The sequence below is a fragment of the Eulemur rufifrons genome, chromosome 3 (assembly GCF_041146395.1).
Source record: "Eulemur rufifrons isolate Redbay chromosome 3, OSU_ERuf_1, whole genome shotgun sequence".
Taxonomy (NCBI): domain Eukaryota; kingdom Metazoa; phylum Chordata; class Mammalia; order Primates; family Lemuridae; genus Eulemur; species Eulemur rufifrons.
The window spans coordinates 16,974,495-16,987,332 of record NC_090985.1 but is presented as its reverse complement, the minus strand read 5'-3'; the positions used below and the strand labels follow the sequence as shown (position 1 = coordinate 16,987,332).

The 12,838-nt window shown below is 37.9% G+C and overlaps 1 protein-coding gene across 1 annotated transcript in view; it reads left to right on the top strand.

Moving 5' to 3' along the window:
• The window catches only part of CERS3 (ceramide synthase 3), a 71,871-nt gene that overhangs the window by 35,776 nt on the left and 23,257 nt on the right, over positions 1–12,838 (top strand). The window contains exon 9 of the mRNA XM_069465790.1: positions 7,131–7,284. Within this exon, the coding sequence (XP_069321891.1) occupies positions 7,131–7,284 (154 nt within the window). The remainder of the gene's footprint in view (positions 1–7,130; positions 7,285–12,838) is intronic.

Genomic DNA, 12,838 nt, shown 5'->3' with positions numbered 1-12,838 from the left:
GGCTGTGGCATTTCAAGGGTGAGCATCTCAAGGGAGCTAGAGGGATGCTGCATCTGCTTCTATTACCAGCCTCAGAAGTCACATCATGTCACTTCCAACCTCATATTCTTCAATGGAACCAGGTCACTAAGCCTGGCTCATATTCAAGGGAAGGATGACAAGACTCCATTGTTTGATAGGAGCAAAGAATATCCAGACATATTTTAAAAACAAATGCCATGGAAGCTCTCAGTTCAGGGAACTCTCTGAGAAGCTGATGCAGCATTGTTGCTCTGGTTGGCTTTTGGTTGAGCAATGGGGAACATTCACCTCAGACTTTCCCAGGATTTCGCAAAATAAACAAACAAGCCTACTCACTCATGATTGAACACTGTGGTGGGGTTGAGTGATTGTGGAAGTAGTGTTGTGCTATTTTCCCACACTCTCTTGACTTTAAAATCTTAGATTTAAGAACTCCTTCTCTTGCCAGCATTTCTGGATTCCAGCACAGTTACATGCTTTTGGCATTTTCTTGACCTTGATACTGAATTCACTAGCCCACTGCAGAGGGCAGCAAGTACCACTGTTTGCCGTCTTCAGGGCCCTGGATTGTGAATAAACCAATATTAATTCCTGGCAAATTTCTTGCAAATTAGCTTAATTTACAAAATTTTTTTGTAAAAAAATTTTTCCTGGTAAAAATATTTCTGTACTGACGTTGACTGATTCTCATTCCTTGGAAGGTTGAGGAAAACCTCACCAAGACATTGGAAGTTGGGGAAATCAGTTCTCAATGGTCTTTGAAAGAATCACTGGATTGTAATGCTGAAGCATGTCAGTCAGAGAGGCCGCTTCTCCCAGGCGCTCTGGCTTAAATAGTCTTCCCACCGACCTGAGCTTGTTACACAATCATCTCGGTGGTGCTAAAGAGGAAAATGTAGTTCCTTGTTGTTAGCCTGGCCCCAACCATCTGTCTAAAACTTGGAACTCTGTAGAATTCATTTTTCATGGGTATTTTATTCTGTCCAAATTTGTTGGGATTTTACTATGGACCAAGCAATGTGCAGATAATAGATGCCACTGAAAAGCAGCTCAGCTGATCTATGTCAACATTCAGACGTTGTAGAGATGCTGTGGGGGGCAGTTTGCAATCTAGCTGCTCTGTTTTTCTTTCCAACTGCTTTTGTTGCACATTTTGTGGTGAGATATAGGGTAGGGTGGGAAGAAAGCTAACTAGGATTATGCCCATCTGAGATTTGTCTGGAAGCCTTGAGAAAAAGAACTGCAACTTGTACATTACACTTGTCTTTCCCTTTTTCTGATTTTTCCTTCGTGTCCCCCGGCCTCAAGCATGTTTACTTCCCTGATGAGCCCGGCTTTTGTGTTGCTGCGACTGTGTCCCTTCCTCTCCTTCCCTCCTGCCATATCTGGGGATCTAATTAGCTGATTCTCAGTCAGTGTCAGCAAGAGTTAGCGACATTGGTTTTCTAAACATCATTTCACCAACATTGGCAGAAATTCAAATTGGTGTTGGTCAAATTGCTTTAATTTAATTTCCTGGCAATCTCATCTGTTTTCATTTTTATCCAAAACCATTTAAATTGCAGCCTTAGCGTTTTCACATTGTGTTCCCAACTATTGTTTTTAAAATGATTTTTATATTTTTGAATTATTGGATGTATCTATCTATTTGAACATTATCCAAATACCTCCAGAGAATCAGAAAGGCTAGAAAGACCTTTCTAAGGTCAGGTAAACTACTCCCCTGACTGCTGACAATTTTTCTCCACAAATAACAAGAGCAGATAATGATCCCGTGCAGACTGGTTGATCTAAAGGGAAGGAACACTCTGCTTTGCTGACTTTGCAACCTGCAGGTTCAGTGTCTGTTGCAGCTGAGTTTGTAGGTGGCAGTGCGGTTTGTTGCTTTATTTCTTGAACTCATAACAACTAGGTGTTGTAAAGAGTCCAGGGGGAGTGAGACATAGTGCCTACCCTCCAGGAGAGCATGGTGGGAGGAGAAGAGATCTTTGTATCTACCCCTTATTCATATAGTCACAAGACTATTAACATTGCCTGTGTTTCTCAGATGTTCCAAAAAGAAAAAAAATAAAACATTTGCAACTATGAATAATGTTCACATACCTAGCTTCTTTACCTCCAAGGCCACATATGCTTGGGTAACTTTTTTCCCTTCACCACTGGTTCACTGGACTTCAAGTTCCAGCTTTTGATGATACATCTATCACTAGTGTGGAAAAATGGTACCCTGGGAAGCCCACACATGAAAGGAAATGTTATGGGTGATGAGATTGTATAAATACTTGGAATGGCTAACAGAGAAAGGAGAGTTTTAAAAATAAAGAAAAGAAAAGAGAAAGCTGAAAGCATCCAACAGTGCTCTTAGCTGACATTCATCAGTGGGAACCAAGGATGAGGACACAGTGGACCCACGCTTTCCTCTGAAGGTCGGGAGCCTTGGTCCTGAGTGATGAGCAGAGGGCAGAGCAGGGTTCTGATGGTGCCATGTCAGCTAGTGCCCTTTGCTTGGCCAGCAAAGGAAAGGAGGGGCTTGTGCAATGTGAGAAGCGCTTTTGCAATGTGAGAGGGGCTTGTGCAATGTGAGAAAGGCTCTGCCAAAGCCAGGCCACTCCCTTAGGCCACCACTGCAGATGCATATCTTGGAACTAGACTTTCCAGTTACACAACTGACGAAGGAGACAATGCATTCTACTGTCTCATTCACCAGTGAGACCCCAGAGCTCTCCCCTCACGCCTGTGCATTTGGTGCCTTCTTTAATTGTCTTTAAGTTTATGAAAGACAGCTACAGCCAGGTGCAATGGCTCACACCTGTAGTCTCAGTGACTTAGGAAGGATAAGGTGGGAGGATAACTTGAGGCCAGGAGTTTGAGGCTACAGGGAGCCATGATTGTGCCACTGCACTCCAGCCTGAGCAACAGAGTGAGACCCTATCTTTCTAGAATCCTAGAATGAGGACCTTATTCATAATTTAATCCAACCCCTTTATTCATTAATTCATTTGTTTAGAAATAATTTCAAGCTTACAGAAAATTTGTAAGTATATTACAGAGAACTTCTATATATACACTTTACCAGTTAGCATTTTGTTTGTTTAGTTTGTTATTCCTTTTCTTTCCTCCAAGACACGTGTGGGTATATACATTGGCGACAGCAGATTATGGTGCCACAGTTAGATACATTCACAGGTGACCAGAATAGCATGGAGACTTTCGTAGTAAAGGGGCCCATGCTTTATGGATGAAAACAAGTTCAGCTGAAAAGGGGAAGTACATTCTAGACAGAGTGTAGAACAAGGCACAAAATTACCTATGGACCCAGAAACCCAGAGTGGCAAATAAGCTTTACGTATATTATTTTCTTTAATTCCCATTAATAACTCTGTCAATGTTAGCACCAGAATGTAAGCCCTACTACTTCAGTTTTCATCCTTTTCATTCATTGCTATATTCCTGGCTCCTACCAACTGCCAGGTAGCACTTTGGTAGGCATTCAGTAAAAGTTTATTGAATGAATAAGGTAGGTACTCTTTGCTTTCATTTTGTTAATGAAAAAATGCACAAAGAAATGATACAAGGTTACATAGCTTTGTGAGTAATAAAGCCAAGATTTTAAGAAAATATGGGTAAATATGTTTTGTGCTGATAGGGATGAAAAAGATCTTTTAAAGCATAATATATAAGCTAGATATAAAACAAAGAATTGACAGATCTGATTACAAAACTATTTTAAAAATTAATTTGCCAAAAAATCATAAACCAAGTTGAAAGAAAATATTGGACTATGTAAAGATATTTAACATGATTAGAAAATAGTGCTGATATGCTTAATATATAAAGATTACTTATGAATGAATCAACAGAATAAGTAAATGCTCTAATAGAAAAATGTACAAATACCATGAAGAAGCAGTTCAAAAAAATAAATATAAGTAACCAAATAAGATAAGCAATGAAATATATAAATATATGTATAAAATATATAATCATATCACATGAAATAAAAATGTACATATAAACAGTGCTATGTTATTTTAGGTAGATACTGACAAAATTCAATGTTGGCCAAGGAGCAAGCAGGTACTCTCATATACTGGGTGTAAGACTATAAATTAGTACGTACAGTCTTGCTAGAAAGCAGTCTAGTAGTATATTCCAAAATGTAAAATGAGTCTACTCTTTGATTCAGGATTTTAGCTATCCTAAGGGGATAATCAAACAATTATATCAAAATGTTTTTACAAGTAATTCTCACAGTGTTCTTTCAAATATAATGAAAATTTGGGAAGAATTTAAATGTCTGTCAGTAAGGGCTTAAATTATGATATAACTATAAAATGGGTTTCTGTGCAGCCATTACGTAAGACATATAGTGGGGGCTGGTGAACTCTGGCTTATAGGCCAAATTCAGCCTACTGCCTGGTTTTGTTGACAGAGTTTTACTGGAACACAGCCATACCCATTTATGTGTGTATTTTCTACACATGAATTCGTTTATATAATGCTAGCTGCCATATGGATGCTTTCATACTATAATGGCAGAATTGAGTAGTTGCAGCAGAGACCAAACAGCCCAAAGGCCTGAAATATTTATCTTTCCCTTTACAAAGTTTGCTGACTCCTGATATATAGCTGTATTCGTTGACATGGAAAGCTCTTTGTAACATACACTATTTTTTAATTTTTAAAAATCCATATCCAATTTGTCTGGATAATGTAACATATTATTGATACCAAAATCACATTTATGGTGTGGTCCCTGTTGTGTGTAATCATGTGGTAATAGGAGAGGCAAAAAGAGCACCTTAAAGAAGGTATTTTTAAGAGAGATATCTTGAATTATGTTTACCAGAATATTCTGGGCTCCTTGTGAAATCCTGTGATTTTTCCTTAACCTCTTTATATTTTTTTAATAATTCCTAAGTTTCTAAAAAGCAATAAAGTTGTTACATTTTTAAATTGGAAAGTAAACTTGAGAAATAATTGCATAAATAAAATGAATAAATGGCTAATATCTTTATCATATAGAGTTCATATAATTGTTTTTCAAGCAAAGAACTTGAACTGATAACTCACAAAAGAGGAAATAGAGCTACTAAACAGACATAAGAGAATTGTGAAAGCCTTGCAAATCATCCGATTTTAAACTTATTCCATACTGGCTCGGGGTTCAATGAAACATTTCTTTCATCAATTGCTAGTGGCTTTATAAATTGTTGTAATTTTAGAAAATAATTTGGCAATGCCTTAATACCTTTTAATGTACACTTTGAATTTATGTACCTCTAATGTACACCTTGAAACAGTAATCTCACATTTAGGAATATACACTTCTAAAGAAATAATCTTTAATTTATGAAAGACTATATACACCAAGCTGTTTAAACAGCGTAAAATGTCTTTCATTTAAAGCTAAATGGAAAAATAGACCCAGAAATCCTAAATATCAAAAATTGTATGACTGTATCAAAACATCTTATGTACCCTATAAAGATATATAATTATTATGTACACATAATTAAAAATAAAGAAATTTTAAAAAGTAAAGCTAAATTGAATTGAACGTAAAACCCTGTAAGTACTATGCTTACCACAGTGGCAAGAATCTCTCTCTGTAAGACAAAACCAAGTGCTGATGGGGATGCAGAACAGCTGACATTCTCGTGCTTTGCTGGTAGGAACGCAGAGCAGCCACTCTGAAAAACAGTTTTTCCATTTCTTATAAAATTAAACATATACTTACCACATTACGCAATAATTTCACCTCTATGTACTTACCCTTGAGAAATGAAAACTTCTGTTCACAGATAAACATGGACATGGATATTTATAGCTGTTCTACTCAAAATTGTCAAAAACTGGAAATAACCCAAATACTCATCAGTGGTGAAAAGACAAACGTGGCACATGCATCCAATGGGATACTACTCAGTAATAAAAAGGAACATGCGACTGCTCCCCACAACTTGCATGACCCCATACAAGCATTACGCTGAGTGAAAGAAGGCAGCCTCAACAGCTCTCACACTGTGATTCCATTTACATGTTCTTGAAAAGACAAACTAAAGGATCGAGAGCAGATAAGTGGTTGCCAAATGTTGGGAGGAAGGTGTGACTATGAAGGGAAAGCACCGGACAGTTTTTTGGCATGATGAACTGTTCTGTATCCTAATTACAGTGATGGATACGCAAGCCTGTCCATGTATTATAAGTCATTGAACTGTATACCAAAGAACAATAAATTTTACTATCTGTGAATTTTAAAAAATAAAATTAAAATATATCTGATAGGAAAAAAATTGGAAGATAATACACAAAAATTACAATATTGTTTGTTTACAGTGATGGCATTATGGATAATTTTCTTTTTTTTTTTCTTATTTTCCCAATTTTACATGAACAACTTTCTTATCACTAAAGTAATATAAACAAACATATCAAAGAACTCTAAAATCATAGTAGTGCATGAAGTTTGGGACAGGAACAAGTAGCCCTTCATACTGCAGTAACATCCAAAGACACTGTGCATCTTGGGTCACCAGTGTCTGTTCAAATTGTGTCCAGGAATCTATTTATGAGATTCATGAAGCATGCAATTTACTTTAGGAAGTAGAAGTGGAAGTACTCATGGATTTTTTTTGCTTTGTTAAAAGCCCCTTTTATTTGGAAAATTTACTTTTGTAGAATTCTCCATTCACCTTTGATGCCAAATAAATGAGAATATATCATAAAGCAAATAATAACCCCATGTAAACATGCCTTACCTCATTTGTTCTTCAACACCTCCTTTCCCCCACACACTCCAGAAAGTAAGTACAATCTTCTGTTTGCAAAGAGGAAACTGAAGTACAGCAACATTCTAGGTTAAACAGTGGGCAATAAAAATGCCATTTGTTTTCACTTTTCTCCCACAAGACAGATTGTACTTTTTTTGTTGCTTGCCAATAATGATGATAAAGGTAATATTGTCATATCTTTTCTCTCAAGAATTTCCTGGACTTTGTTAGAAATGAAATAAATGTTGTATGTCTTGGGAGAGAAAGTACTTGTTTTCTCACTGAAAATTCACAGGTGCTTTGGCTCTAATGAGATTCTCCTGTTTGGTTTTCCAGGATTTTGTATTGCACACTCATTCTGCCTCTGCATTACCTTGAGCCGTTCTTTTCGTACATCTTCCTCAACCTACAGCTCATCATCTTGCAGGTCCTTCATGTTTACTGGGGTTACTACATCCTGAAGATGCTCAAAAGATGTCTATTCACGAAGGTAAGGGCTGTCCAAATATTATTGCCCTTAACAAGGGAACTTCATTGCCTGATTTAAGGTGAGGCCCCGACAGTGGAATGTTCAAGTTTATTCATAGTTTTAACCAGAATTCTGTTTTAAAAATCTGATCATTATTGATAAAATTATCTCTAAAATAGAGCTAGATTTTTCATAAGTAGCTCTCCAAGATGCTTTTAAGAAATTGCTTTTATTAGAATATGTGTTATTTTGAAATTTTTTAATCCAAAAATTGCTGCTTTTTAAAGAATCCCCTAAGGAGTCAAAATTACCTCTAGTTTGCAGCAAACTTTATAACAATAGTTGAGCAATATTTCAGAGCCTTCTCTTTACTGGGGATCCAATTTTCACATAATGCTCTCTTGAGCTTGCTCCTACTCTCTAAAATATTGTCCATCACTTGGCTATCCTTTGTTTCTGAAAACATATTCCCTAGATAATAACAAGTTAATAATACTTTTTAGGCAATATAGGTTTTTTGTTTTGTTTTGTTTTGAATTTAGTTCTGTGCTTTGATTCCAGAGCGTGGTGAGAGAAGGGCCACAGCAATGAGTAGGACACAAGTCGCTGACTTTAGGGAAACAGCCCACCATCTATCTAGTGGGGATATCTCACCTACTAGGAGTGAGCTATAATGCAGAGAATATTCTGTGCTAGAGGTCCCGGAGACTTGCTGTGGAAGAAAACTTGAAAGAAAAGTTGATTCAAGAGACCAAGGAAAGTATTATTGAGTGATGGATTTTTGACTTGAACCCTTAAGGCAAATTGAAAAAATCTGATCACACTCCTTTGTCTTGAAATCATACATCTAAGGGAGTTTTAATTAAGGATCCTTCAAGTCGAAAGTTACAGCTGGCCCACTTTTGAGTGTCACTATTCGTGTATAACACAATATTGTATCATCAACAGATTAAGTGACTTTTATGTAACAATATGCAGGAAATTAGTTTGATAAGCTTATTTTTTATCAACTCTTTGATTAATTCATTTTCTGATTTAGTAAATGTGTCTCAAAGATAATTGAAGAGTTGGCAGTGAAATGAACATTGCAATATTGTAATTGACCTCGGGGTTTTCCACCATCTCTTAGTTTCTAGTTCAAGACAGAGGTATGGGAAATTGGGCTATATCTGCATTAATCTAAAAAAAAAAAAAAAAACCTTGAAAGTTTTTTTTTAACTAATTCATTGATGTGAGCTTGTTTTCTGGAGAGCTGATTTTTCCCCTTAAAATTGGAGTGCCAAGAAAAAACTTCCCTTGAATGGTTCTAGTTTGTTAAAGTTCTAAATGTTTTTCTATGGTCTCTGGAAAAATTATCTTATCTCTAAGTGACTGATAATGTTGAAGTAACTGAGATAAGGTTAAGAATTTGAGCAGTTAAACAATTTACACATCCAGTGGTTGGCATGAAAAAAGGTCCCTGAACTGAGCCTGTAATTCCACTGGGCCCAGCCTTCCAGCAGCTCCTGTCTCCACGCAGAAACTGTTCCCTTATTACCTAGTGAGAGACAATAGTTACAGGCCTGGAAGGGATCCAGGGAAAATGAAGCTTGGAGACCAGAAGGTACCCTTGTTTGGTTTCATTGTGATTTTCCTATTTCTGATCTCTAATGGGTCATGCCAGTCTTGATTAGAAACCCAGTGGGTTGGGAAGCTGTGGACAGGAATCCCTGATTTCTCGTGCTGTACTTTGGAAAAGCTGTTTCCAATTGCAATTTGACAGCAGTTGTGAAGGCCCCCACAGCCCTAATCCGTGCAGTTTGTATGACTTCAGCTGGCTTGCATGTGCACTCTGTTTTCCACCGCAGTGGCAAAACTGGCTGTGAAATCAGCTTGTTCCTCCAAAGCCGTAAAGCCTCCGTTTAAAGAATGCTATTTGAAGGCATGGTTGTACTGCAAAGGGGAGGAGAGGGCTAGAGGCAGAAATTGAAATTCTTGGAGAAACAACTAACAAATCAGTGTTCAACTTTATTTAATAAAAATTCAGCATTTAATGCAACCTCAGTTGTTATTAAAGTGACTAATTCTTGGATACTTTATAAATGAAATTGCAGAAGTTCCATAGGTCTCTAAATATTTTTTTTTAAATCTTACAACAGAGATTGAGAATTTGTCCTTCCAATTCCTTACAGTTGGCAGGTTCTCTATAAGGAATTTTGAACATACAAATGATAAGTAACTTGGGGAAACAAACCACCCTGTTTTGGGTGGAAAGTTATAAAATACTATATTAATAAGCATTTTTTGTCTCCATATTTTCATGGCAGACTGAAAAGAGGTAATTATGCTTCTTAAAAATAGAATTTTTTGGTAATAGTCACATCTTATTTTCCCTAAACAATAGGTTATTGCATACATATGATGATTGAGAACCTGCCACCATTTACTTTTACTCCTGAATACTTTAAAATAAGAATATCACTGTAATTTCAGGATACTAATGTATATGGGTCCCGCATAGCAGGCATCTTGCTCCTTGAGAACAAGGCTTGGTAGTGAAACTTATCTGATTACCGTAAAATGGGTCGTTTGTAATGAGCCACCAGCCCACACATCACATCAGAAAATATGACAGGCTGACATATTCATCTTGTCGTTCTCTTTGCAAATGTGGAAGGTGCTTTGAGAGGAAATTAGAAGAAACATAGTATGCTTTTGTTTAATATTACTTAAGAGAACTTGATCATCCTTAAGCTTTTATTTTCTGCTTTCTAAATATCATCCTGGGTGCCGGCCAACTCAAGCATGTCTCTGTGACATCTTACACTGGTGAATAGCCAAGGCGTGCAAGGGGGAGCTGGAGTTGCAGCCATTAAAGCCAGGATGGAGAAACGAGCCCCTTGGCAACCTGCCCCAGCCATCTGCAACTCAACAGGCAGCATCTCTTACATTCATAGGGTGACACTTTACATACGCTGAACTGTTCTAGTTAAAAAGGAACACGAGTAAACACAAGGAAACTGAGGCCTACACCAAATTCACACAGTAATTTCACGACAAAGCTAAGACTAGAACTTGATTCTCTGAAAACTTGTAATACTTCATCTTTTTTTATTATTCTTTATTTGAATTAAGGGCAGAAAATTATTAACCAGAAATAACTGAAAAATTAATTTAAAGTACTTGTATGGAATTAAAAAAGTGAGTACATAAACAAATTGAGTAATCAAGATTTTAGATTAAAGTGCAGCACAAATCCTCTCACTTCTGAACTTTTTAAAAGCATAAGAAAATGTACTGTTAATTATTTTTTAATCCCAAATCATTTTCAAGTAAAGCAATTAGATAGCTAAGAGTACAGGCTCTGTGTAGATTCAAACCTCTGCTCTCCCATTCACTGGCTGTGTGATCCTGGGAGTATTACTTCTGTTCATTGCCTTAGTTTCCTCACCTGTAAAATGGGGATGATGATAGTAGTACCTGCCTTGAAGGATAAAGCCCTTAGAACAGTGTCTGGCACATAGTAAGCACATGATAAGTGTTAGCTGCCATTATCATGATCAGTGTTACCACTAAGCAGGTTCTTTCTACCAAATTACAGAGCGCCTGTGAATGGGAAGTTGCCTGGCAGTTGGCTCTCAGCAAGCCTCTTCCTTTTGCTTACACAGGGCTGCAGCTGGTATCAGATGTCAGTCCTTGACTTGCAACCAAAGGCTCCAGTGACAGTTTTCTGGGCTGACTTCTGCCAGTTGACCTTCATGACTCACATTCAGCTGATCTTTCTTGACACATCCTCTCAGATGTCAACATGTTAGGGAAGAAATACAAAATCCGCAACATCCAAGAAGTCTGCAAGTCTCTTTTGTTAGTAGGCAAGAGCAAATGTAAAACTGCACTTTGCTGAGCAACACTTCATAAACACATCACAAAGACTGACGATGAAAATAAAGTATTATAAAGATGCTATCAGCTTATATTTTTTATGTTTCTGAGTATTTATACAGATCAACTAGTTTGACATTTAGTCAAGCAACAGCAGTGAAATTTGTAAACTTGTAATGATAAAAATACTGTGTCAAGATGCTTGGCTTAAAGAATTTCAAATCTGAGTATTCTTCCACACTACGCAGCTCAGCAACGAAATAGAATTCCCATAGGATTTTAGAACTGGAAGAGACCATGATTGTGTACAAGACACTGTGGCTCCTCTCCCCAGGGCCTTGCTGTTGTTTTGCAGTTCACCACTCACACCCACATGTATGAATTCGTACTGACTTTGAGTCTCATGTCAGTCTGTGAAGCAGCTATTGTTCTCCCTCTTTCACAGAGGAAGAGAACAAGGGTGAATGAAGAAGTAATGTGACTGCTTAACGCCACACAGCAGTGGAATGCACACCCTTGAAGCCTGACACGTCAGAGCCCATGTTGCTAATACTGTGCTCCTCTGCTTCCCCAGAAGTTTTGTATTTGTGAATATCTGTCCTAAAAACACAAGTAATACATATTTTATGTGTGTGTTTACGTGTGTTTCTCTGGGTGTGCATTTCGTGTGGCTTATGCTCCATTCTCACAAATTTCATAATGGTATCTCTGACTTGGCTCAGTTATCTTTGTTATCATTACTTTACAAGTAATGAATTAATTCTGGCTCTTCACAGAAGGCACTCTAGAAAACCTCATGAAGGGTATGCCTTTTAGGGGATCGTCTTGCTTAAAGCAATCATAAGCCGGAATTTTTATAAACAGGAAAGGGTAGAGTTGTTTAAAGAAGTCGGAGTTGAATAGGCAACCATCTGCAGGGCTCTAAGATAAAAAAAGCAAGAAAATGTACTATGAGTGAGAGGACAGGGCCTGCAGGTAAACTGGCTTCTTCCCAGGTCTCTTGCCCCCATAGAATTACTGTTGTTTTGCCCTTGACCTCGAGGCCTCCAGATCAGACCCACAGATTTAACAAGGGCACTGAGATGAGTGCTCGGGAGAAGACCCAACCACACCTACATAAGTCGAGGTGGAAGCAGCACAGAACGGAAAGGAGGAATTCATTTGCCCAATGGGAAGTGGAGGCTCAGAGGGGGCAAAGGGCTTCCTGAGGTCGTGCAAATCAGGACTGAAACCCACACAGTTTCGGATAGCTTTTCTCTACCCCGAGATAACATTATTCAGGCATTTTCTGATTAGTGTGCAATTAGGATGTGCAATATGTTTTTCCAAGCTATTTGGAAATTCTGTCTGTTTTTATACAATGATTCCTCTCTGCATTAGGATAGTTGTGATCCCCACATGCAGATGCTGCAGCACCTCTCTCTGCTGCTGCTGGCGACAGTGTGTCTTTTTAGCTCTTAATCCCAGGCAAACTGACCTCTGATGGAAAAAGATTATATCAGGATTTTTAAATGAGCAAAACAATATTTTATTTCAGCTTTCTTCAGTCCACCTCTGTTTCTTTGGAAGCAGGCGTGGAGAGCAGCGGGGTGCCAGCAGCCGAGTGAGGACAGTTCCCGCGAGGAGGTTCCAGCTGCCGGTGTCTGTTCAAAGCAGCGGACCTCACTTCCCCGCAATTGCCCGTGGCTTATTTAATTATGCGAAGGATTTTCCA